General features: G+C 48.0%; 1 protein-coding gene across 6 annotated transcripts in view; it reads right to left on the minus strand.

Moving 5' to 3' along the window:
• The window catches only part of DTNB (dystrobrevin beta), a 505091-nt gene that overhangs the window by 25758 nt on the left and 452233 nt on the right, over nt 1-27100 (minus strand). For all 6 annotated transcript variants that reach the window (XM_068143073.1, XM_068143070.1, XM_068143069.1 and 3 more), the window contains one exon: nt 4369-4519. In XM_068143073.1, coding sequence (XP_067999174.1) covers nt 4369-4519 — 151 coding nt within the window. The remainder of the gene's footprint in view (nt 1-4368; nt 4520-27100) is intronic.

Raw genomic sequence — 27100 nt, forward strand, 5'->3', positions numbered from 1 at the left:
TCTCCTTCTCTGAAGAGATTCCAAATCTGCCTGGACATTGTGATCCTGGACATCCTGCTGTGGGTGATCCTGCTTTAGCAGCAGGGTTGGACTATATGATCTCCAGAGGTCCCTTCTGCCCCCCACCATTCTGTGGATATGCAAAAGTCAGCCAATATAATTTAAATTATATTACTATAAAAAGCCTCCATAAAATATGTGTTCTGCAGGCCCTGACGATAGATTTTTTGCTTCTGAGGAGTGGACATCACCAGTGACACCAAGCTGTGGTGATATGGATGCTGCCCAAGTCCTTAGCCCAGACCTGCATAATTTAAACAACACCTGGTTCACTGCAACAGATATTTGAGATGCTGTCAGGTGTTAGAAACCTAGAAAAAACAAATTTTCACTCTGGGCAATCTCAACAGGTCCTGACGAAGACAATCCCATTATGAAGCAGTCAGTCAAGTAAAAGGCATGAAGGAGCCCATGATTAATGACATCAGCTTCTGCCTGGGCCAGGAGCTGGAGGAAGAGAGCTCTGGTGATTGCAAACAGTGCAGAGGAGTTTGCTTTGTCATGGCTTTTCCCTGTGTCTCTGAAGGAAAAAGCAGACGGATGGAGAGTGAGTTTGGTGCCAGAGAAACACTGCACAATGCAAACAAACTGAGTAGGACAGTTAATGTGCTACTCCAGTCATGTTCACTGCTCCAGCATCAAAGGAAATAATTTCTTCTCTTTGTGCTTCCCTCATTTTCATCTCATTGTGCTTTCCCCCTTAAGAAAGGGAAAGGGGAAACACTGAGGCAGAGAGCAGATTTCCCCAGGAACTGGTGGGACTCACTGTGCTGCTCTTCCCCTTCATGCAGCCTGGAAAAAAAGAAAGTTGATCTGCAGATGAGAATGAGGGGAGGAGAGGCAGCTGCCAAAGACATTGCTTGAGAGCTCTTGGCTGTACCATCAAACTTCTTGTAGAGATGAAGAGGAGGCGACTGGACCACCCACAGCAACAGATGGAGTGTTGTGCCTCTGGTATTTGGCATCCTGCCTCCCTGGAAATGCCTGATCCTGCTGTCATTTCTTTAAGTGTTTAGAGAGATGAGGAGCTTGTTCCTACCCATGGGATAGGAAAAAGACATCTCCTGAGTTGTAGATACTCTGTGTGTTTTCTCTATCGCCTGACCCATTCACTGACTGAAGTTCAGGAGAACAAATAACAACCTTTCTCTCTCTGGAGTGTGATGGAGCTCTGGGCTTGACATCCTCGATGTAGCACCCCAGCCATCAAATTAGAAGTATTGCCTGATACGACCTGCTCCTCTGCTACCATGAAGCAGTCTCTTTCCTCATATTCTGTCAACAGCTCATTTAGGCAAGGAAGAAAATTGTTCTAAAAGGATATAACTCATAAGCAGCTGATAAATTGAGTGCATTCAGAAGAGTGTGGTCAAGAGAGGTTCTCAGTCCCCTCCATTCTACCCTAGTAAGGCAGCATCTGAAGTCCTTGGTCCAATTCTGGGCACACCAGTTCAAGGGAGACAAGAAACTACTGGAGAGAGTCCAGCAGAGGCTACAAAGATGCTGAAAAGACTGGAGGAAAGGCTGAGAGACCTGAGGCTGTTTAGCCTGATGAAGAGCAGACTAACAGAGGATCTTCTCAATCCTCATCAATAGCTAAAGGGCAGGGGGCAAGAAGATGGGGACAGACTCTTTTCAGTGGTGTCCAGTGACAGGACAAGTGGCAATGGGCACAAACTGGAACCCAGGAGGTTCTCTCTGATGAGGAAGAAAAACTTTTTTCTTTTGGGCATTACAGAATCCTGAACCAGACTGCCCAGAGAAGTTGATAGAGTCTCCTTCTCTGGAGAGATTCCAAACCTGCCTGGATATTGCAATCATGGGCACATTGCTGTGGGTGACCCTGCTTTAGCAGGAGGGTTGGACTGGATGATCTCCACAGGTCCCTTCCAACCCTGCACCATGCTGTGAGTCCATGAAACACAAATTGCTATTTAAAATTTGTTTGGTTTTGAGGTACATCAGCAGTCCTGTGAGGTTTATTTTCATGTTGTCTTTGTTTTGAAAAGGAGAGCATCCATCTGACAAAGGTATTTGACACCAACATTCACAATCTTCCCTTCCCAGTATGAGAAACTACCACCTCCAGGTTTGGGACTCCATATGTTACAACTTGTCATCTTTTAAAGCAATAAACAGCTTGGCCTCTGTCACAAGGTTGCTTACTGCAAACGACCAGCACACATGAGAAGCTGCAGCACCCTGGCACTACAGGCTCCAAGATGGCCAAAATCCGGTGGGATTTCCCTTGGAGTAACAAGATGTCCAAAGAGCCACTGCCCAGTTTCTGCTCACAAACAGGTGAAGTCCCTGACAGAGCTTCACATGGATTTTCTGTCCTTCTTCCTTTTATCCTCAGTAAGAAGAATATTATACATGAGTGGATGTCCATCTCCAGCGAGGTACATCATGTTCAGGATCTGTGGATCATATGAATCTATTAGAAGCACCAGAAGAGACCAGATCCTGATGCTGTTTTTCTTCACAGCTCTACATCCTGGGGTGCTTCTGGAGTACTAAAGATGAAGAGGTCTGGACAGAGGTCCTACAAGAAATGGCTTCTTTCACCACGAGCAGAGCTGAAGTAGGCAGAATAACTGATTTCACCTCCACTGCAGTGAGAAAATGGTCCCTGGAGGGTGAAGAAATGCTTGCCCAGTTTCTTGCCATCACACTGACAGTTGTGTCTTTGCTTTCTGCCTTCCGGTACTTCCAGCCAGTCAAACCTCTTCAGGATTTGAGGCAGTGGCAGTGGCCTGCACCAGTTTTCATCTCATCTTGTTGCCTCCAAATTCTGGAGCCCTTCTCGAGCTGCTGAGGGTTTTGACATGGAGCAGTTTGACTTCTTTTGCAATGTGTGACTCCAACACTTCAGGTTTTTATAGAAAGCAACAGCAGCTAAGTATAAACTCACACTACCTACAGGAGTTGGGGGATAAAAATACGTGTGTCAACTGCTCTCCTGGTTTTTCTACAGAGCCCAGTGAGCTGCATTATTTACAAATGGATAGCTTACCCACTTGCTCCAACCACATCAATGTCACCAAAGAACCAGGGGACATGGTGGAGAGAGAAATGCAGCTGGAACTGCCAGATAAAGCAGCAACTGTAAGCTCTGCTTATGGAGCAGTTGGCAGCAATGAATTTACACTGAGGGTGGTGAGACACTGGCCCAGGTTGAGATAGTAGCTTCATCTCTGGAACCACTCCAGGTCAGGTTGGAAGGGGCTCTGAGCAACCTGCTCTAGTTGCAGATGTTCCTGCTGACTGTAGGGGGTGTTGGATTAGATGAGCTTGAAAAGTCCCTTCCAACTCAACCCATTCTACAACTCCATGAATTCGGGCCCAAAAGGGATAGCTTTTCCCCTCTCCTCTCCTCTCCTCTCCTCTCCTCTCCTCTCCTCTCCTCTCCTCTCCTCTCCTCTCCTCTCCTCTCCTCTCCTCTCCTCTCCTCTCCTCTCCTCTCCTCTCCTCTCCTCTCCTCTCCTCTCCTCTCCTCTCCTCTCCTCTCCTCTCCTCTCCTCTCCTCTCCTCTCCTCTCCTCTCCTCTCCTCTCCTCTCCTCTCCTCTCCTCTCCTCTCCTCTCCTCTCCTCTCCTCTCCTCTCCTCTCCTCTCCTCTCCTCTCCTCTCCTCTCCTCTCCTCTCCTCTCCTCTCCTCTCCTCTCCTCTCCTCTCCTCTCCTCTCCTCTCCTCTCCTCTCCTCTCCTCTCCTCTCCTCTCCTCTCCTCTCCTCCCCCTCCCCAATACTCTAGGTGAGAGGCCTGTTTGTTTTTTTCCTTCAGGTTATTAAACTCTTTATTTCCCTCTTGCAAGTCACAGTGGAGTTCAACCACCAGATTTGTAACTACAATCACTTTTTGATGCCTTACTATTCAATTACTTTCTGGGATGGAAGATTCCTTCCCCAGAGAGATCCTCATGACAGAAATAATGTCATTAAGTTGTAAAGATGTGCCCTCAATCTCTTTGATCTAGAGCCCAGGAAGGGGTTTCATGGATACTGTCCTGATATTGGTGAGTTACATCAAGGAACGGTTTGGGTGGGAAGTGACCTTTAAAAGTCATATAGTCCAGTCCCACTGCAGTCAGCAGGGACATCTTCAACTACAGCAGGTTGCTCAGAGCTCCACTGAATCTGATCTGGAATGCTTCCAGGGATGGGGCTTCTACCACCTCTCTGGGCAACCTGGGCCAGTGTCTCACCACCCTCATTCAAATAATGCCTTTCATCTGGTCTGAGTCCCCCCTCTTCCACATGCTGATGCAGGACTAACATCAAATGTGGTTCTGCCCTGTGTGATACTCACCTTGTGTGAAAGCTTCCTGCACGTCTCCCCCAACACCTACAAGTGAGTCCTGTGGGCCATGAGTCGGGGTAGAGCCTGCAGAGGTGGATCTGACCGGCATGGGCATGGCTCCGTGGGTGGGCGAGGAGTGTGCTGAGCCTGCTGCTTGCACCTGCATGAGACATGAGACACAGATTCCAAATTCTTAATTGTTTTTTTGGGTCAGTGTCTAAAAATAATGCTGAAAGAAAAGAGCAATGTATGAGGACAGATGCTTCATCAAACCACTCTCAGTTTGGGTAATGATAGGATGTGTGATGGGGAGAAGCTGTGGGAGGAACCTGTGGTGGTACTCGGTGTGGCTCATCACACAGTGCCCAAGGTGGAGCTGCCCATGGTTCACACATCCATGCTGCCTCCAGCACAGGATCTGACCCACAGCCTGCATACCACGTCTGCTGTGTCACTGGGTCAAACAGCAAGTCAGAAAACCCCAGGAAGGCACAGAATGACCTTCCCAGCCACATGTTCCTGAAAGACTGGTCTACCACTTGGTATCTGCTTATTCTTCCAGTGGGCAGCAGTGAGGAAACCTCCAGAGCTCCATGGAACCACCAAGCCTCTGCTGAAGGTCCATCCCCCTTTAAAATGTGTTTTTATATATTTAATATATTTTTATATATTTTATATAGAATCATAGAATGGTTTAGATTGGAAAAGAACTTTAGGATCATCAAGTCCAACAGCTAACCCAGTACTGCCAGGTCACCACTAAACCATGCCCCTCAGCACCACATTTAATCTACAACGTTTTTAAACCACTCCAGGTATGGGGACTCCACTACTGCCCTTGACAGCCTGTTCCAGTCCTTTACAATCCTTCTGAGGAAGAAATTGTTCCTTATGTCCAACCTAAATCTCCCCAGGTACAACTTGAGGCCCTTTTCTCCTGTCCTGTCACTTGTTGCTTGTAATAAGAGGCTGATCCCCACTTGTCTCCAACCTCCTTTCAATGAGTTGTAGAGAGTAAGAAGATGTCCCCTGAGCCTCCTTTTCTCCAGGCTAAATAACCCCAGTTCCCTCAGCTGCTCCTCACAAGACTTGGTCTCTAGACCCTTCACCAGCTTTGTTGGACATGCTCCAGCACCTCAGTGTCCTTGTCCTTCACTACATAGCAGAGGGTCTGCACAGCCTGGTTAAGTTCCTCCTCCCCAGAAACTGCTCACTCCCCATCACCTATCCCCAGAAGGCAAAGATGTCACCTTCCCTGGAGCACTGCCCATTATTTATGAAGGCTTTGGATGTACCCAGTGCTACTTTACTGTTAATAATCTGGTTGTTCTCTGCAGCCACTTGTGCCTGTCAACCACCTCTGAACTGACTGCAGGGTCATTAATGATCAGTTCTGCCTGGTTTGCTGAGGAGTCTTTATGAGCTGTGACCATGTCTGCATGGCAGCAGGGTCCCTGTGCTGCTGCTGATGAAAGGAAATTCACTCAAAAATAATTACAGGCGAGGGGCATTAAAATCCCCCCAGCCTCCTGGAGCAAAACCCAGTGTCTTGTCACCTTTTTGTGAGCCTCTTCATGCCTTTGACATGCACCAGTTACTGGCCAGAGCAGCAGTGATGCTGCACAGTGACACCACCAGCTCCCCGTACAGAGCTGACACTGCCAGCACTCTGTGCAATGGTGACACTGCTGGCACTTCTCACAGCGCTGATACCACCAACACCTTGAGCAGCAGTCACACCACCAGCACCTCACGCACCCACGCAGCTGTGACGTTGCCAGCAGCCCTCACAGCACTGGCACCACCAGCACCCAGAACAGCAGAGACATCACCACCACGGGGACGTCACAAGCACAGCAGTAACACCTGGCCCAACTCACAGTGATGACACTGACAGCACCCTGTGCAGCAGTGACACAGCCAGCAGCCTGGACAGCAATGACATTGCCAGCACCCTGTGCGGTGGTGACACCACCAGCAGCCTGTACAGCAGTGACATTGCCACCAGCACCTCACTGTGTCACAGCGGTGACACTGCTGTGTGCCATGTTCTCATGATGGGGCAGGAGGGATAGGACATCTTTCAAAGGTAAAATCACCAGCAGTTTCACTTGCCTTCAATTAAACCTCAAACCAAACTTTCAAAATGGCCTGAAAATACACAGAAACAGGCAGGAGTGTCCAAATTTGCACAGATTTGTGTCAGAAGCACTGCTCAGTGCTCCCAGTCTGCTACAGGAGACACAACATGGCAAACATGGCAGTGTTCACCCATCCCATGGCTTTGGGCTGAAGCAACTGGCTCATCCTTTCTCCTCCCTCAGAAGCTGCTCAGAAGAGGATAATCAGCCCATGTGTGAATTAAGACTGAAACCCAGGAGGAAACCCAGTGCCAGCACCACAATGGAGACAGAGTCCCACAAGTCAGAGCTCCACTTCTCCCAGGAGGGAGCCTAAGGGAACATTGTATGTTGTGAAGCTTGTCGCCCAGGTTGCACCTTGGGACCTTAGCACATGTTCCTGTTAACCACCTGAGACCATCTGCTGATGGCAGATGTGGGAGGAACTACGAATGAGAAACCACCAAGAGATTTTGTTATTTGGAAAAGAGCTCAGTGAATGGAGTAAAACCTCACTGGGCACCGTCCCTCCCCAAAACACATGCCAAGGCTGCAAGGGGTCCAATCTTACCCTGCACAGCAAACTCAATCCATCCCACTCATCACATCTGGCTGGTGGTGCTTTGTGAAGATGTGCTTGTGCCTTAAACCCTGGCAGAGAGCTGGGAGAGAAGCAACCCAGACACTGTCCACAGCAGCACAGCATGGTGGGGTTGGAAAGGACCTCTGGGGATCATTCATCCAACCCTCCTGCTAAAGCATGGTCACTCACAGCAGGTTGCCCAGAACTGCAATGTCTGAGTGGGTTTGGAATCTCTTCAGAGGAGACTCCACAACCTCTCTGGGCAGCCTCTTCAGGGACTCTGGTCCTCAGAGAAGGTTCTCCTCATGTTCAGATGGAATCCTCTGGGTTCCAGTTTGTGCCCATTGTCCCTTGCCCTGTTGTTGGGCACCACTGAAAAGAAGCTGGCCCCATTCTCTTGCCCCCTGCCCTTTAGCTATTGATAAGCATTGAGAAGATCCCCTCTCAGTCTGCTCTTCTCCATGCTAAACAGCCCCATGTCTCTCAGCCTTTCCTCCTCAGAGAGATGTTTCAGTTCTCTCAGCATCTTCGTAGCCTCCATGCACAGAGACTTCAGCTCTGGGGGGAGGAAATATTGCTTTCACCACCATTCCTCTTTGAGACATCCTCTCTACTTCTGCATTCTTAGAGTGAGTGCCTGAGCACTTGATGTATTGGTTTTCAGCCTGCTTTACCCACCGGGCACACAGATGGGCCGTGCTGATTTGCATAGAGCCACCGGAGCAGAGAAGCTGGGAACTCCCTCACCCGCGCCTGGAGGCGGCTCCTGGAAACCGCTGTGACTGTGAGAGCAGCTCCTGAGGTCGCACACAGACGACGTTATCTCGATGGGACAGAGACACATTTCCCTCTTCCCCTGTCTTCATGCATGGTCACAGCACTGTGCTCAGCTGCCTCATGAGATCCACCCTACAGCACTCAGAAGGAGGATCTGAGAGTTTTTGGTTCAGTGAAGGCTTCAAACTCAACCTTCACCAGAAACTCCTTGATGGAGACATGGTTGCTGCTCAGGACCACAGAGCTACAGGTCCCAGGCTAATGGGGCTCACAGATCTCAAGTGAGATCACACAGTCTCCAGGAGCTGCATTAGTATCCCATGGACTCCAGGAGCTGCACTGAAGGGTTTGCCCCAGCCAGTAATTAAGCTCCTACCAGCTCCTCATGCATTCTCCACCATGATGGGGGAGAAAAATGGAAATGTAAAAGCTAGAAAGACTTGTGGGACACCTGGGTGGGATAGACTTCCTAAGCACTCACTCCTGACCAACAGTGAAATGAACCCTTCCTATGCAGCACCTACAGGTGGGAAATATGGTCTGAGCTCCACCTGTGTGTGCAGGACATGTGCAAGCTTGTTACAAGGGCCTCCAAGTTTATGTCTCCAGGAGGAAATAATCTGATGGATTATGGATGATTTTTTGGGAGATCTCTTTGAGGGTGCAGTCCCTCTCAGATGGCCACATTTGGAGTGGAGATGACATTTGAACAGGTCTAGAATGGGGGTAGAAAACCTGGCTTGCATAAGCTTGCGTGTGTCAAGGAGGACTAGCACAGAGATCATCCCCCTGTACTTGGCACTAGTGAGGCTGCACAGCAAATACTGGGTTCAGTTTTGGGTCCCCTGCTTCAAGAAGGACATGGAGGTACTAGAACATGTTCAAAGAGCAACAGAAGTTGGTGAAAGGTCTAGAGCACAAGTCTTGTGAGGAGTGGCTGAGGGAACTGGGGTTGTTGAGCCTGGAGAAAAGGAGGCTCAGGGGAGATTTTCTACCTCTCTACAACTCCCCTAAAGGAGACAGGTGGGTGTCAGTCTCTTCACCCAAGGAACAAGTAATAGGACAAAAGGAAATGGCTTCAGGTTGTGCCTGGGGAGGTTTAAGTTGGATATAAGGAACAATTTCTTCCCCAGGAGGGTTGTCAAGACCTGCAACAGGCTGCCCAGGGCAGACACACGGTGGAGTCCCCAGTCCTGAAGGAGTTTCAAAGTTGTGTAAATGTTGTGCTGAAAGACATGGTTTAGTGGTGACCTGGCAGTGCTGAGTTTACAGTTGAACTCAACGATGTTAAAGGTCTATTCCAACCAAAATGATTGTATGACTCAGTGACTGCAGAGCATAAAACCTGTCCTAGAAAGCACTTTTATCTACTGAGAAACCAAGAGAGCCACCTGGGGCAGATGCAGAGGGAGCAGCAGGGAGCCACGCCAGTCAAAGCATCCGCCACGTGACACACAGGTGCTAGGGCACAGCAATGGGGCTTGGCCAGGGCAAAGGAAGCCGTAGGAGGACATGGTGGGTGTAGCAGTGCCTCTGCAGCTGTGGCACATGAAGCAGGACAGCCCAGAGGTAGTGACTGTCAGTGGGTATGCTCAGGGATGCTTCCCAAGGCTGGATGAGGCCATGTCACTGAGAATGGTCCATAAATCACTCTTGCAACCTTCTTTCTCCAACAGCTGAAGGCAAAGTAAGTAAAGGAAGGAATGAGGCAAGGTCCAGTAAATATCAGAGTTGAGGCTGCTCTCATGGTTTTTGAAGCTCTTAACATTCAACATGAAGTAGAACAAGGCCAAGTGCAACGTCCTGCAGTCGAGGCAACCCCTGGTATCAATCCAGGCTGGAGGATAAAGGGATGGAGAGCAGCCCTACAGAGAAGGACCTGGGAGTGCTGGTAGGTAAGAAGCTGGACAGGAGCTGGTTCTGTGCACTCACAGCACAGAAGCCAACTACATCCTGGGCTGCATCCAAACAGCATGGGCAGCAGGTGGGGGGAGGGGATTCTGCCCCTCTGCTCTGGTCAGACCCCACCTGCAGTGCTGCGTCCAGCTCTGGAGTTCTCAGCACTCCTCTGGAGTTGGTCCAGAGAAGGCCACAACAATGATGCAAGTGCTGGAACCTCTCTGCTGTGAGGACAGGATGAGAGAATTTGTGTTGTTCATTCTGGAGATGAGAAGGGAGATCTTATTGTGGCCTTTCATAACTAAAAAGGACCCATCTGAACGATGGAAACAGACTTTTTAGCAGGACCTGTTGTGACAGGACAAGGGGTGATGGTTTTAAACTGTAAGAGGGCAGCTTCAGACTAGTTTGAAGGAAGAAATGGTTTATGCTGAGTGTGGTGAGACATTGGCCCAGGTTTCCCAGGGAGGTGGTAGATGGCCCATCTCTGGAAACATTCCAGGTCAGATTTAACAGGGCTCTGAGCAACTTGCTCAAATGGAAGATGTCCTTGCTGACTGCAGTGGGACTGGAATAGATGACCTTTAAAAGTCCCTTCCCACCCAAATTATTCTGTGATTCAATGATTCCATGAAAATGGGAGCTTGCTCTGGCACAGGCCTGCAGAAGAGCACTGCACAGAGGATGCTCAGTGCTGGCTGATTTTTCCTCATACACACATTTACTCAAATTACTCTGTAATAAAAACTGGAATGCTGCTGAGCTGGTTTGGTGTCAGAACCTTCAGTTTTGTCCTCGCAGCTTTCAGACAGGGATCAGATGTGCTCTACAAGCACAAACATGGAGGTGCACAACAGATGCATCAGCCTTGTGGGACCAATCCTATTTTCCTGGGACACCACTGGAGCTGCTCTCCCCATTTCTGCTCTGCAGCCCCTTGTGCAATTCAGTACCATGACTGCAGCCTCAGGGGCTTAATTTCCCTGTGAGATATTGCTCCAGAATTTGAGTCTGTTGTAATTTTTGCTTTTTGTTTTGACCAGTCATTTAAAATTATTTTTGTTAAGCACAGGATCATGGAATTGTTTTGGTTGGAAGAGACCTTTAAGATCATCAAGTCCAACCATTAGCCTAGAACTGCCAGGTCACCACTAAACCATGTCCCTCAGCCCCCACATCTGCAAGACGTGATCTACCAGAAATGGAGGGGGAAAATGCTCTCAGTGCTGCAAACAAAACTATTGCTGCTGCTGCCGCTGCTGCTGCTGCCTGAATAATTCCAGCTCGATCGAAGCCTGTGCTAAAAATAATTCAACCCCTTCCCCGCAAATGCTCTTGGAGGAAAATATTAAAAAAAAAAAAGAGGCAATTAACTCAGAGCCCCACCAATCACTCCTCTTAACCTTATTCTTGTAGTAAAATTGAATTTTACTGTCCTCCATGGCACATCAGCCAGGGCTCCCGGCTCCGCGAGGCCCCACACTGCCTGCTGCTCTTCTCCAAGAGCAACCATGTCAAGGAATACATCAAAGGCTCATTAGTGGAGTGGGCTAATGGGCTAATGACCTTTTGGAGGCGATAATGCAATCCTCTGACTGAAAAACAAAACACACGTCTGTCTGCACGGCAAAGGCAGGGGAGAGGATCTGTGCCTGCTCTCCTGGACCTCCTGCTCCCCCAAGTTCCCCTGGTCTCCCTGCTTTTTCCCGCCCCCCCCCCCCCCCCAATTTCTCCAGTCTTCCCAAGTCTCACTGGTGTGGGGCAGCAGTCAGCTCGCCTGAACAAGCAACTGCATCCCACTGCAGACTGAACACATCCTGTACCACAGGAACAAAGTGCTCTGAAACGCAGCACAAGAAAAGGGCTTTGAGTGTGCTGCTGGAACCCCAACATCTATCCATGTACACAGGGTTATGATCAGTGGGTCTGAGTATAGTTGGATGCCTGTAGCTCACAGTGTTACCCAGAGGTCAGAACTGGGTCCAGTTTTCTTAATTGTCTTCATCAAAGATCTGGATGAAAGGACAGAGTTGACCCTCAGCCAGTTTGCTGATGGTGCCAAACTGGAAGGAGTGGCTGACACCCTGTCAGGCTGTGCTGCAATTCACAAAGACCTGGACAGACAGGAGAGTTGGGCAGTGTGGTGGGTTTGGAAGGATAAGGCTGAGAAGCCTCCTCCCTTCCCCCTTTGTAAAGTAAAAGGGAAAAAAAAATTGAAGGGAAAGGAAAAAAAAAACTCGCAAGCTGAATTAGCAAAGCAGTGGAGCTATATTTACAAAGCGATGTAGGGTTTGCAGGGAATTATTTACAAATTTACAATATCTACAATATATACAAAGATATACAACAGAGTAACACAGAAATGAGAGTGCCCCCCTCGGCAGAGAGGGGTCCCCCACCTCCGCTCTCCCCTCTCTCCCCCCCTTTCCCCAGAATGGGATAGAAGAGAGAGAGAGCGAAAGAAAGAAGTTAAAAGCAGTTTTGTGTTAATTGGAAAGGAGTTAATATACAGGCCTGGTATCTTATCGGCCTCAAGGCCGAAGCCTTGGCAGAAAGCCCAGGACAGAAAGCTGTTGCCTGAAGAAGAGGCGGAAGCAAGACTGACTGAGAAGTGCTGGAAATGTCCAGTATAGTCCCAGCTCAGAAGTGCTTCCTCCCACTCATCCAATGAAATTAGTTTAGACTATTCCTTCCGTTTACCAACTTCCGTCCACCATATTCCCTTTCTTAAGGGGGCAACGTCAACCGGCCACAATCCACCCCTTCTAAACAATTTCATTGGCTGTTCATACTGTCCATCCAATCCAAAATGATATTTACAGTTCGTGAGTAAAGTTCATAGTCCATTCCGGCTATGCTCAGATGTAGATGATTCAAAAGTCCAAGAAAATCAGAAAATGAGAAAAATGGAAAACAGTTCATTTCTTCACTGATGAAGCGAAGAAAAGGGAAACAGGGATTCTCAGGGTCTCTTAGTTGACTCAGGGCTCTCAGGGATCTCAGGGTTCGTGCACCGTAGATTCCTCGTTGATTCTTCCTTTGGACGCGATGTAGCTGTACAGCAGTTTGAAATTAACCTCTTTCAGCTAAAGTTAAATTTCTTTGTGGAATACACTGAATTTCACCATTCTCTTGCATTACCCAATAAGTGTGACCCGGACCTTCAGCTGAAACCACCCCTCGGACAGGTTTAGCCTCTCCTGAGGGTGAAAATACCCAAACAGTTTTACCTAACAGGTTCTTTTCTCTAACAACAGGAACTCTATCACCTTCTACTTTCCGTAGCAAATCTGAATGTGCAGGTCCAGCTCGATTCACTGAACCTCTACTATTTACCAGCCAGGTTGCTTGTGCTAAATGTTTTTCCCAGTTTTTCAAAGATCCACCTCCCATGGCCTTGAGAGTGGTCTTCAACAAACCATTGTAGCGTTCAATCTTCCCTGAAGCTGGTGCATAGTAGGGAATGTGGAATATCCACTCAATACCGTGCTCTTTTGCCCAGTTCTTTACAAGGTTGTTCTTGAAATGAGTTCCGTTGTCTGACTCAATCCTCTCTGGAGTTCCGTGTCTCCACAGGATCTGTCTCTCCAGACCGAGAATGGTGTTGCGTGCAGTTGCATGTGGAACTGGATAAGTTTCCAACCATCCAGTGTTTGCCTCTACCATAGTAAGCACGTACTGCTTACCAGAACGAGAACGTGGTAGAGTGATGTAGTCAATCTGCCAAGCTTCACCATACTTGTACTTGGACCATCTGTCACCATACCACAAGGGCTTAAGTCGTTTTGCCTGCTTAATAGCAGCACAAATGTCACAGTCATGGATGACTTGTGTGATAGCATCCATGGAAATGTCTATGGATCTGTCACGAGCCCATTGGTATGTCGCATCTCTGCCTTGATGTCCTGACGAATCGTGAGCCCACCGAGCTAAGAATATCTCACCTCGGTGTTTCCAGTCGAGATCAAGATTAGAGTCCATGTCTACTTGAGAAACTCTTGCAGCTAGATCTGCCTGATGGTTGTGTTGCTGTTCCTCAGTAGCTTTGCTCTTAGGAATGTGAGCATCGATGTGTCTCACTTTCACTGGAATTCTCTCGATTCGATCAGCAATGTCCTGCCATAGGTTGGATGCCCAAATGGGTTTTCCTTTTCTCTGCCAACCACTCTTCTTCCAGTTCTTTAGCCAACCCCATAGAGCATTGGCTACCATCCATGAGTCGGTGTAGAGATAAAGCTTTGGCCATCTCTCACGTTCAGCTACGTCGAGAGCTAGCTGGACAGCTTTTACCTCTGCGAACTGACTGGATTCTCCTTCTCCATCTCTCGCCTCTGCAACTCGGCGTGTTGGACTCCACACTGCAGACTTCCACCTTCGCTTGTTTCCAACAAGACGACAGGAACCGTCTGTGAACAAAGCGTATTTCTTTTCATCATCAGAAAGGTCATTGTAAGGAGGAGCTTCCTCAGCACGAGTTACTTTCTCCTCTGGAGGTTTAGCACAGTTGATGCCTTCAGGCCAACTTGAGATCACCTCCACTAGACCAGGTCTTTCAAGATTTCCCATTCGAGCTCTCTGTGTTATCAGAGCCATCCACTTAGACCAGGTTGAGTCTGTGGCATGATGTGGTGTGGATCCTTTGCCTTTGAACATCCAATTCAAAACTGGTAATCTGGGAGCTAAGAGAAGTTGTGATTCAGTTCCAATCACTTCAGAAGATGCTTTTACTCCTTCATAGGCAGCTAAAATTTCTTTCTCTGTTGGAGTATAATTAGCCTCTGAACCTCTGTAACCTCGACTCCAGAAACCAAGAGGTCGCCCACGTGTCTCACCTGGAGCTTTTTGCCACAAGCACCAGGTTGGACCATTGTCACTTGCAGCCGTGTACAAAATATTCTTAATGTCTGGACCATCTCGGACAGGTCCCAGACCCATTGCTTGAATCACCTCTTGCTTTATCTGATCAAAGGCTGCTTGTTGTTCAGGTCCCCAGTGGAAATGGTTTCTCTTTCGAGTCACATCATACAGAGGTTTCACAATCTGACTGTATCCAGGAATGTGCAGTCTCCAAAATCCCACTATCCCCAAGAAACGTAGGGTCTCTTGCTTGTTTGTGGGACTTGCCATGGTAGAGACTCTATTTACCACATCCACTGGAATGTGTCGGCGTCCATCCTGCCACCGCACTCCCAGAAATTGAATCTCTGTGGTAGGTCCTTTCACTTTGTCTCGTTTGATGGCAAAACCTGCATCCAGAAGAATGTCAATGATTTTGTTACCTTTCTTGAAGACTTCCTCAGCAGTTTTACCCCAGACGATGATATCATCGATGAACTGGATGTGTTCTGGAGCACCGCCTTTCTCCAGAGCATCGTGGATCACTGCATGACAGATGCTGGAGCTGTGGATCCAGCCCATTGGCAGCCTGTTGAAAGTGTACTGGATTCCTCGCCAGGTGAAAGCAAACTGAGGCCTGCATTCCTCTGCTATGGGAATAGAGAAAAATGCATTAGCAATGTCTATGGTAGCATACCATTTGGCCTCTTTGGATTCCAGCTCATACTGTAGCTCCATCATGTCTGGTACTGCTGCACTCATAGGTGGTGTCACTTCATTTAGGGCTCGGTAGTCTACTGTCAGACGCCAGTCTCCATTCTGCTTCCGCACAGGCCACACTGGACTGTTGAAAGGTGAATGAGTTTTGCTGACGACTTTCTGACTTTCCAACTGACGAATCAGATTCTGAATGGGCAACAAAGAGTCACGGTTGGTTCTGTATTGTCTGTGATGCACAGTCTGAGAAGCAACCGGCAATTTAATGTCCTGTATCTTATGTTGTCCCACAACTGCAGATTCATCAGAAAGTTCAGGTCTGGCAGACAGCTTCAATTTTTGTCCATCAATTTCTATTGAAGCTACTCCAAAAGCCCATTTGTAACCTCTAGGGTCTTTGAAACGCCCTTCTCTCAGAAAATCAATTCCCAAAATACAAGGTGCATCAGGTCCGGTCACAACTGTATGTTTCCTCCATTGTTTACCAGTTAAACTTATATTAACCTCTACCTTACTTAACTCTTGAGATCCACCAGTGACTCCCAGAATAGTTATAGACTCTGATCCCTGGTAATTTGATGGTATTATGGTGCACTGAGCTCCTGTGTCAACCAAGGCCCTGTACTTCCGAAATTGTGAAGTGCCAGGCCACTGGATGTACACATCCCAATAGATTCTGTTATCTCTGTTATCCCTCTCCTCCCCCTGGCGGGAGGCAGGGCACCCCTAGTTATGGGGAACATGCGCACATGTGCATTGCACATAGTTTGCAGGGTTATAACTTTGCATGTTATAACTGGAGCCACTGTTGGAGCCATAAGAGTTGTTCTGGGGAACTGTGGAAGTAACAGCTACCCTTCTGGTATTACTACCTCGGGTTCTGCCACTTTGCAATTCCCTCAGTCTCCTGAAAAGATTAGAAGTTGGTTGGCCATCCCAGCGGTTCATGTTCTCACCAAACTGATCACGCAGAGTTATCCAAATAGTTCTACGTGATTGCCTTGGTGGTCTGTTTTGGAATGACCTGTTTTGGAATGTCCTGTTTTGGAATGACCTCCTTGGAGGACGTGTATTCCTCACAGATGAAACTTGTACCCACCTGGAGGAAGAATTGAAATTATCCTTCTGTGCCAATTGGTATATGGAATCTTTTAGATCCTTCATGCAATTTTCAATTTTTCCAGACAGAGTTTCAATGGCTGAAACCAAAGAACCACGTGTCATACTATCCTCCAATTGTCTCATTTGATCACTGAATTGGCCAACCGTAGGAGAAGCTCCACCATAACTTCTTGACACAATTCTGCTTGCCAGAATGTTTGCATAATTAGAAGGAGCAAGTTTGATGATCTTTTTAGCAAGACCAATACCCACAGGAATGTCATCAGGATTCAGAGTTTCATGTTCACCATAGAGTAGCTCTCTAACAGCAAATTCTCTCAAGCGCTTAATTCCCTCATCTATGGTAGTCCAGGGTTTAGGATTCCATGGAAGATCATCTCGGGAAGGGTATCTCAGGGCAACCGCTATTAAGAGGCGTATCCACAGATTAACCTTACCGAGAGCTTCGCCTAGATGTCTATCTATTCCATTGTCCCTTGAGAGAGTTCCTAACTGAGCTGCTGACTTGTCTCCAACTGTTAGAGCTGAAGCACCTGTATCATAACACCTACTAAGCCAAGCTAGAACTGGCTCCTTATCTGCCCTGGTGAAATCTTTACGGACATTTCTCAATTCTTCCCGTGGTGACGAACAGTCTGTAATGTCATCTTCATCTTCATCTCCCTGAATTCTTTGCCCGTAAAATCCTGCTGTCATTCTCCTAAGGATCTCTTTAAGCTGAGAACCACCTTTGCCAGCTGCTTTCCTAGCTTCATCTCTATCCTGCTTTGATCTCACTAGGTTAGCTAGATCTTTAAAACAAACCTTCTCTTCCTCCTGAGCAGGATCTTTTAGAGTAGAGGGCCCCTCACCAGGATCAGTCTCCTCCTCTTCTTCTCCATCTTTGGCCTTTCCAGCTCTAGTCTTTAAAGGAGCCACCTTAACTGGAGCTGTGTTTGCATTTACAGCCACCTTAATGGAAGCTGACAGGTCCTGAGATAAATCAGCTGCTGGGGCAGTGACTTCCGGTCCCACCGAGGGAGTGGGTGGAAGTGACGTTGCTCCATTAATGGCCGACGAAGAAGAAGAAGAAGGAGAAGGAGTGGGAGAAGGAGTAGGCGCCATGTTGATACCAGCCGATGCCCTTGGCTGCTTGCTAGAATCAGCAAAGTCATTTAGAGCTGCTTTACCAATTAACTTTTTAGCCTTCTTTTTAACTGACACGGGTTCCGCACAGTCCTCATCACTAGATGACTCTGGGACTGATCGAGAGCCACGGCGTTTTCTTTTTGATCTAGTTTTAATAACAAAACACGCCCTGGACACCTTTTTCTCCCGACGCCAGGAATACAGAGAATACACATTAGTTATCACCAGCAGCAGAATTATACACACCAAATAAATCACCTTTGGATCCCAGGCATCACCTAAAGTTACTGTCTCCTCAGGCGGAATCTTAAAACTCTTTATCTCAATTGGGAGAGTGGTGGAGGTAACATTCCTGTATCTCACTGGCCATAATAAATTAATACACTTTCCATACCATAATTTAACTCTATACATAACCCACATATAAATTGTCCGCACCAAATATTTACCCAGGTAATCCAAAATCAAACCCAAACAATACCTGTAAACCAGAGCCCCAAAAATTGAAAAGAATAATCGCTCCACAAACCACAATACCTTCATGTTTGCTAATTCAGCTAGAAAACACTAAATCAATCAAATAATAAATTAAACTAATTATCTGCCGCACGTTGGGTACGCCAATAAAAAAATGTGGTGGGTTTGGAAGGATAAGGCTGAGAAGCCTCCTCCCTTCCCCCTTTGTAAAGTAAAAGGGAAAAAAAAATTGAAGGGAAAGGAAAAAAAAAACTCGCAAGCTGAATTAGCAAAGCAGTGGAGCTATATTTACAAAGCGATGTAGGGTTTGCAGGGAATTATTTACAAATTTACAATATCTACAATATATACAAAGATATACAACAGAGTAACACAGAAATGAGAGTGCCCCCCTCGGCAGAGAGGGGTCCCCCACCTCCGCTCTCCCCTCTCTCCCCCCCTTTCCCCAGAATGGGATAGAAGAGAGAGAGAGCGAAAGAAAGAAGTTAAAAGCAGTTTTGTGTTAATTGGAAAGGAGTTAATATACAGGCCTGGTATCTTATCGGCCTCAAGGCCGAAGCCTTGGCAGAAAGCCCAGGACAGAAAGCTGTTGCCTGAAGAAGAGGCGGAAGCAAGACTGACTGAGAAGTGCTGGAAATGTCCAGTATAGTCCCAGCTCAGAAGTGCTTCCTCCCACTCATCCAATGAAATTAGTTTAGACTATTCCTTCCGTTTACCAACTTCCGTCCACCATATTCCCTTTCTTAAGGGGGCAACGTCAACCGGCCACAGGCAGAGAGAAACCTCATTAAATTCAACAAGGGCAAGTGTAGAGTCCTGGACCTGGGAAGGAATAACCTCATGCACCAGGACAGGTTAGGAGTAGACCTGCTGGAAAGCAGCTCTGTGGAGAAGGACCTGGGAGTGCTGGTGGACAAAAACTTCATCATCAGCCAGGAACGCAGCCTCATGGACAAGAAGACCAATGGTCTCCTGGGGTACATTAAGAAGAGGGAGGCCAGCAGGTCAAGGGAGGTTCTCCTTCTCCTCTACTCTGTCCTAGTGAGGCCACAGCTGGAGTCTTGTGTCCAGCTCTGAGCTCTCCAGTTCAAGAGAGATGGGGAAGTACTGGAGAGAATCTAGCATAAGCTTCAAAGATGCTGAAGGGACTGGAGAGGCTGAGAGACCTGGGGTTGTTTAGCCTGAAGAAGAAAAGACTGGGGGGATCTTCTCAATGTTGATCAATAGTTAAAGGTGTGGGATGAAAGGTGTCAAGAGGATGGGGCCAGACTGTTTTCAGTGGTGCCCAGCAGCAGGACAAGGGGCAACAGGTACAAACTGGAACCCCAAACATGAGGAGAACCTTGTTTCCTGTGAGGGTGCCCGAGCCCTGGACCAGGCTGCCCAAAAAGGTTGTGGAGTCTCCTCTGGAGAGATTACAAACCTTCCTGGATGTGATCCTGGGCAACCTGCTGTGGCAGGGATTTGGACTAGATAATCTCCAGAGGTCCCTTTCAACCCCTGGTATTCTGTATATAAAATAACCATATATTTATATAAAGTGGGTGTGTGGAGGGGAATGTACCACAAATGCACAAACACTAACTTCCTAACAAGGGATGCTCTGGTTTAGACCCAGCTGATGCTGGGCATTTCACTGATGCCAGCCCAGCAATGCCAACCCAGTGGTGCAGGGCAGAGGCCAGGTGGAGTTGATGGGATTATCAGATTGCACTGAAAGGTTTGTGCTTAATTGTTCAGAATGACATAATTAGATTAGATACAGAAAACCACCCAGTGATGCTGAGTGGGCTGGGAGGCAGGCATGGGCAGGGAGGCAGAGCACACTGGGAGGGCACAAGGAGGGAAGAACAGGGGCCAAGCCTGTGCCACCATCGAGCAGTCTTCGGTTTAAGTCATGGCATTAATTAACAGCAGGTTTGCCTGTGAACGTGGTGGCTCTGCCCTCCTGACTGCAGCTCCAGCATTGCACTGGGCTGGGGGCTAAGGACAGGGTGGTGGAACCCTGTACTGAAGAGTCTGAGACTGCAGGGCTAGCATACAGCTGTGGTCCTTAGTGCTAAATTAAATCCCTGTTGCTCCAGTCAACAGTTCCTGCTCTGAAGACAGGACCCTGTGGCAATTGTCCCTATCCAGGCAGTGCCCAGGAACTGGTAGAAACCTCTGTCAGAGCCTCCAGCAGAACCAGCAACAGATACTGAGGTAGCTGGTCAGGCCCCAGTGCCAAACTGAGAGACATTGAGCCTCATCACTATTCCACTGCTGTTCTGGCAACCACTGTGTATTGCTCAGCTCTTTCTGCAATTTGCTTTTTCAGCTTTAATTCTAATGCACAGATAACCCAGGACTTCAGGACAACTTTCATGCAGCTTCCCTGACACTCTTGCATGCTCCTTCCACAGAATCACAGAATCATTTCAGTTGGAAGTGACCTTTAACATCATCAAGTCCAACCATTAACCCAGCACTGCAGGGCACCACTAAACCACATCCCTCAGAATCACATCTACATATCTTGTGAAACTCTCCAGGAATGGGGAATCCACTACTTCCCTGGACAGCCTGTTCCAAACATTGATGACCCTTTTAATGAAGAAATTGTTCCTCATGTCCAACCTAAACCTCCACTGGTGCAACTTGAGGTTGTTTTCTCTTGTCCTGTCACTTGTTCCTTGGGAGAAGAGACTGACCCTGTGAGAGACTAAAAGTTTGTCTCTCTTGGTGTGAATCAACAAAGATAAAATCACTTGCTGCTTGTGCAGACAATAGCTGACAGAGCCACTGGAACGACTCTTGGAAGGTGCAAAGATAACATTGCTCACTGGGCCACAGCTGGCCTACAACAATGACCCAGCCATTCACGCCTTCAGGACAAGATAATCTCCACCCATCAAGTACCCTGGAAAGGGTAGACAATGATGTGTAATGAGTGTGTGGGGTTTGTCTGGATGGAGGCCAAGGAGATGGAGGGACCCCCTCCACCCCCCCCATCCAGATCTCTTGCCCAAACACACGGAAAAAACTGTATAAAAGACTTAAGCAACTATTGGCGAGTTACTGGAGAAAAACGTGGAAGAAAAACACAGAAGGAAAATGTGAGGGACTGTGTCTCCCAGACTGGATGATTAAAGGGAGAAAAACGGGGAGAAAAACGGAGATGAAGGAAAACACAGGAGACGGACCATGCCGCTGAGAAGGGAAAGCCGGGACAATGCTGCTCTGGAGAAAAGAGGCTGCCCAGAGGACCACAGCTCTTCTCCAGCCAAAGCCTCAGCACCCTTTCTCTACAGACCCAGGCTGCCCAGAGGACCACAGCTCTTCTCCAGCCAGAGCCTCAGCACCGTTCCTGTACCAACCCAACATCTCCCCAGAGGACCACAGCTCTTCTCCAGCTGGAGCCTCAGCACCATTTCTCTACAGACCCAACATCTCCTGCAGCACCTTTCCTCCACAGACTCAAACTGTCTTGGGGGGGATGAGGGGTGTGGTAATATAATTCCTTTCCTCTTCTCTCTCTCTTCTCTCTCTCCCTCTCTATTTTCTCCCTCTCCCCTTCTTATGTCCACTTTATTTATGTAATAAATAGTCTAGCTGTTAATATTTTGGCCTCGTTTGTGCCTCTAATTTCACATCATGGGAATGTTCTAAAAGAACTTGAGTCTCTTTCCCCTCTCTGGACCGAGACAGACCCCCACCATGCTCTGTCTTCCTTTCAGGGACTTGTACAGAGCAAGAAACTTTCCCCGAGTTTCCTTCTCCCTAGGCTCAACAACATCAGTTGCCTCAGCTGCTCCTCATAAGACCTATGCTCTAGACTGCTCACCAGCTTAATTGACCTTCTTTAGAACTGCTCTAGCACCTCAATGTCCTTGTAGTGAGTGGCCCACAAATGAACTGAATTCCAGGTGTGGCCTCACCAGTGCCCAGTACAAGGGGATGATCACTGCTGTGGTCCTCCTCACCACACTACTGCTGGCACAAGCCAGGATGCTGTTCACCCTCATGGCCACAAGGGCACATGGCTGGCTGCTGGTGAACTTGTCCACCAGCACTCCAAGGTACTTTTCTGCAGAGCTCCTTTCAAGCAGCCTGCACTGGTGCAGGAGGTTATTCCTCCCCAGGGAGAGGACCCTACACTTGCCTTTGTTGAACTTCATGGTTCCCCTTTGGCCCAGCTGTCCAGCCTGTCCAGGTCTGGCTGATCAGCAGCACAGCCTGACAGGGTGTCAGCCACTCCTCCCAGTTTGGTGCCACCAGCTCCACTCTTTCCCTTCATCCAAGTCACTGATGAAGAAGCTGAACAAGACTTGACCCAGTTCTGACCCTTGGGGAACACCACAAGCTACACACCTCCCACTAGACTCTGCCCCACTGCTCACAACCCTCTGAGGTCTGTCCTGCAGTCAGTTCTCAGTCCACCTCACTGTCCACACATCTGACCCATTCCTAAGCACCTTCCTGCACTTTGCTGTCATTTGGCTTTTTTTGAATAAAATAAATAACCAAAATAACCAAAGCCTTGTGGTACCAGCTGCTGAAGAGCCTGGCCACCACCCCAAGACCTCTCCAGAACCAGGTCTGCTGCATCCCCAGCTCTGCTGAGTGCCAGAGAGCTGTTTGAACTACTCCATTCATGTAACACTGTTTGTTTTCATTCCTCTCTCTCTCCCCAGCTGTGGGATACAGAGCAGGGACCAGGAAATAATAAAATCTTGGTTACCACACAGAATGCCTCCTTTTTCCTTGCTCCTTTCAAAGCCTGACATTTTTGCTTTCATCCGCCATTTCCACAGTTCAGGGGCATGTGTTGCCTCTCCTTCCAACAGGGCCTCATCTGGAGATGCCAAAACTGCACTCAATATGTCCCACATTGCTCCCCTCCCTGCATCCAGCATTGCTCCCTCCCTTCCAGCTGTTCCCAGGACTCTGATGGTTTCAATTCCCACCTGATTCCCTGACTGACTTGGACTACAGAGGCTAAAAGCAAGCCTTATCTTTCATAATGATCCCAGTTTTCTTTTCAGGCTTCTCACTTGCCACTTTTATCCCTTTAGCTCATCAGCATCACTAACATGGCTCAAAAGCTCTCACCATGTCTCCAGGGGCAAGCAGGAAGGGTGGAGAAGTTGCTTCAGCTCCATCCTGCAGCACCAGCCTGGTGGGGTTTGTAAGGGGCCAGAGCAAAATGTCTTAACTCTGGAAGCATCCAGACCAACCACCAACCACATTCTCCAGACGTTGCCTGGGGACATGTGAAGTGCCCCAGGTTCGATTTCCCTGCCGCTAAAACAACAGCTAGAAAAGTCCACCAAGAAGGTCAGTCTGCAATGATAGAGGTACCAAGGGCCACCTGAAATTCTTTCACCTGGGCAACGATGCTGGTGAAGGGTCTAGAGCACAAGTCTTGTGAGGAATGGCTGAGGGAACTGGGGTTGTTGAGTGTGACCGTTTGAGGCTGTGCCTTTAAGAAAGAGACAGTGCTGGGACACTATGGCTGAATGTTTTGGAATATTAACGAAAACAATCAGATATTCTAAACTAATTTCATTGGTGGATTGGTAAAATACAGTTTTAAGCTTAGGTGCAGCTGGGACTTGCCTCAGTTCGCTCCTTTCCTTTTCCCTTTCCAGCTCGTCTGCTTCTGGGCTCCCTGCCAGACTGACCTTGGACAGATAAGCAACTTGGGCCTACTAATATACTTTGCTTTAATTAATAACTGCTCTTTTTCTCTCTAACTAACCCTCTTTGGGGAAAAAGGGGAGAGAAGGGGGTACGGGGGGGGAACCCTCCTCCAGAGGAGGGAATTTCGTTCCTGTATTATTGTTTATTTACTTTGCTGTATATTTCTGTGTATATATATCCTGCATTCCCCAAAATTGCTTGTAAATATAGCATTTTCCCTTTTGCTTCTCCGGCTGGCTAGCTGTGGTTTCTTTCTTCCTCTTTTGTGGAGGGAGAAGGCTGAGCCCTTCTCTCAAACCCACCACACTGAGCCTGGAGAAAAGGAGACTCAGGGGAAACCTTGCTCTCCACACCTCCCTGAAAGGAAGACAGAGTGAGGTGGGGGTTGATCTCTTCTTCCAGGGAACAAGTGAGAGGACAAGAAGAAATGGCCTCAAAGTGCACCAGGGGAGGTTTAGGTTGGACATAAGGAAAAAATGCTTCATGGAAACGATCACCAAGGCCTGGAGCAGGCTGTCCAGGGCAGTGGTGGAGTCCTGTCTTGGTCCGGAGAGGGAAAGAGACTCTAGTTCTTTTAGAACATTCCCGTGTTGTGAAATTAGAGGCACAAACGAGGCCAAAGTATCAAAAGCTAGACTATTTATTACATAAATAAAGTGGACATAAGAAGGGGAGAGGGAGAAAATAGAGAGGGAGAGAGAGAAGAGAGAGAGAAGAGGAAAGGAATTATATTACCACACCCCTCATCTCCCCCAAGACAGTTAAAGTCTGTGGAGGAAAGGTGCTGCAGGAGATGTTGGGTTGGTACAGGAACGGTGCTGAGGCTCCAGCTGGAGAAGAGCTGTGGTCCTCTGGGCAGCCTCTTTTCTCCAGAGCAGCATTGTCCCGGCTTTCCCTTCTCAGCGGCATGGTCCGTCTCCTGTGTTTTCCTTCATCTCCGTTTTTCTCCCTCTAAGCCAGTCCGGGGGATGCAGTCCCCCACATTTTCCTTCCATGTATTTCTTCTCCAACTAGCCAGTAGTGGCTCCAGTCTTTTATACAGTTTTTAGTATGTGTCCAAGTATTGTCCCTCAGGAATTCCAGGGGCAGGAAATAATCCTTAGGTAAATATCCAGGTATCGTTTCCCCGGAAATCTTTCTGTGCATTTCTGTGTGTTTGGGCAAGAGATCTGGATGAGGGGTGGAGGGGGGCCCTCCATCCAGACAAACCCCCCACACTCATTACACATCATTGTCTACCCTTTCCAGGGTACTTGATGGGTGGAGATTATCTTGTCCTGAAGGCGTGAATGGCTGGGTCATTGTTGTAGGCCAGCTGTGGCCCAGTGAGCAATGTTATCTTTGCACCTTCCAAGAGTCGTTCCAGTGGCTCTGTCAGCTATTGTCTGCACAAGCAGCAAGTGATTTTATCTTTGTTGATTCACACCAAGAGAGACAAACCTCACAAGTCCCCACCCCAGGAGGGATTTAAAAGCTGTGTAGTTGTGGTACTGAGGGACATGATTTAGTGGTGACCCAGTAGTGCTGGATTAGCGGTTTGATGCAATGATTTTAAAGGTCTCTTCTAACCTACATGATTATGTGTTTCCATGATTCTACCATGGCAGCAGTGTAATGAGAGTACACCTGTCACTGCTGAGAGAGAAGACATCACCCCCTAAAAATATCAAGGAGCTTGTACTGGGAACATATGCTCAGCAAAGCAAGTTGTAGATGAACACCTCTTGCATCTCCAGCCCCTCACCAACTTCTCCATGGACAAACAGCCTGATCAAAGTGTTTCTGGTCATTTGTTGTCACCTCCAAGCAAGTGGCTATAGACAAGCCCAGCTGCTCCAATACACAGAAACAAGTCTAGAGGTGGCAATGATTAGTGTGTCATAGCACAACACTCATCTCTGACAGCTTAGCAGGGCCTGCTGCAACAGGACAAGGAATGGTTTTAAACTAAAAGAGAGGAGATTCAGACTATATAGAAGGAAGAGTATTTTTATGCTGAGGATGGTAAGACACTTTCTCAGGTTGTCCACAGAGGTGGTAGATGCCCCATCCATGGAATTGTTCCAGGTCAGGTTGGATAGGGCTCTGAGCTACCTGCTCTAGTTGCAGATGACCTTTAAAGGCCTTCCAATCCAACCCATTCTGTAATTTGATGATTCTATGATCTTGCGTCCCATGATCAAGTTCTGTCTCCTTTCACACAAGCAGAGCAAAGTAGTTAGTTCTTGGGAAGGACACAGGTATAATGATGCTGGCAGCCACTCAATTATAGAGCTGATGGGATAAGAACCAGCACTAGTGGGTCTCTCAACAGATGGAGCTTTTGAAGTCACTGATGAAACTCTTCCTTGGTAATAACAGCATGAAGCTAAAAAGAGAGGATAGAAACAAGTTTGCACATGTGCTTTTAAGCAGGCAGGGGCATGTAGCTTGTCAGGAAGTTGGACAGGAATCATAACTCTGTCTACATGCTTGACAGATATTGACAACAAAGAAGTACCTTTGTAATACTGGATGAGCTTTGCTGCCTTTACAGAGCAGAAAGAAACCTCCCAAAGCTTGTGGCTTCTGGGGTAGACAGAGAGACACATCTCAAAGCATTCTAGTTAGCCCAATGTGGTAACCATTGCCAAAGAGAAAGAGAAGCCAAAGTGGTGTGTAAGGAGCTGAAAAGATGGACTGTGGACTTGTGACCATGAGACAGAAGGGTTACTTCTTCAAGCCAGAACACCAAGTGGTGAGATGATGCTTGGAAAATGAACTATCAAGGAATGTGACCCAGGTACCACAGTAGATCCCTCTCTACTCTGCCCTGGTGAGGCCACATCTGGAATATTGTGTCCAGTTCTGGGCTCCTCAGTTCAAGAAGGATCTCAGAGAACTGCTTGAAAGAGTCCAGTGCAGAGCCACAAAAATGATTAAGGGAGTGGAACATCTTCCTTACGAGGAGAGACTGAGGGAACTGGGGCTCTTTAGCTTGGAGGGGAGGAGGCTAAGGGTGACCTCATTCATGTTTATAGCTATGTAAAGGGTGAGTGCCAAGAGGATGGAGCCAGGCTCTGCTCAGTGATGCCCAATGACAGGACAAGGGGCAATGGGTGGAAGTGGAGGCATAGGAAGCTCCATGGAAACAGGAGGAAGAATTATTTCACTGTGAGGGTGACAGAACACTGGGACAGGCTGCCCAGGGGGCTTGTGGAGTCTCCCTCTCTTCATGACCTGCCTGGATGAGTTCCAGTGTGATCCAGTATAGGTGATCCTTCTCTGCAGGGGGGTTGGATGAGATGATCTCCCGAGGTCACTTCCAGCCCCTAATGTTCTGTGATTCTGTGACAACAGGCTCTAGGAGATAAACCTGCTATTTGGTTTTGTTCTCTGAAACAGTGGTCAACACAGGTCA

The sequence above is a fragment of the Melanerpes formicivorus genome, unplaced genomic scaffold (genome assembly GCF_026170545.1).
Source record: "Melanerpes formicivorus ecotype bairdi unplaced genomic scaffold, bMelFor1.0.p_v2 SCAF_9, whole genome shotgun sequence".
In the NCBI taxonomy this organism is placed as follows: domain Eukaryota; kingdom Metazoa; phylum Chordata; class Aves; order Piciformes; family Picidae; genus Melanerpes; species Melanerpes formicivorus.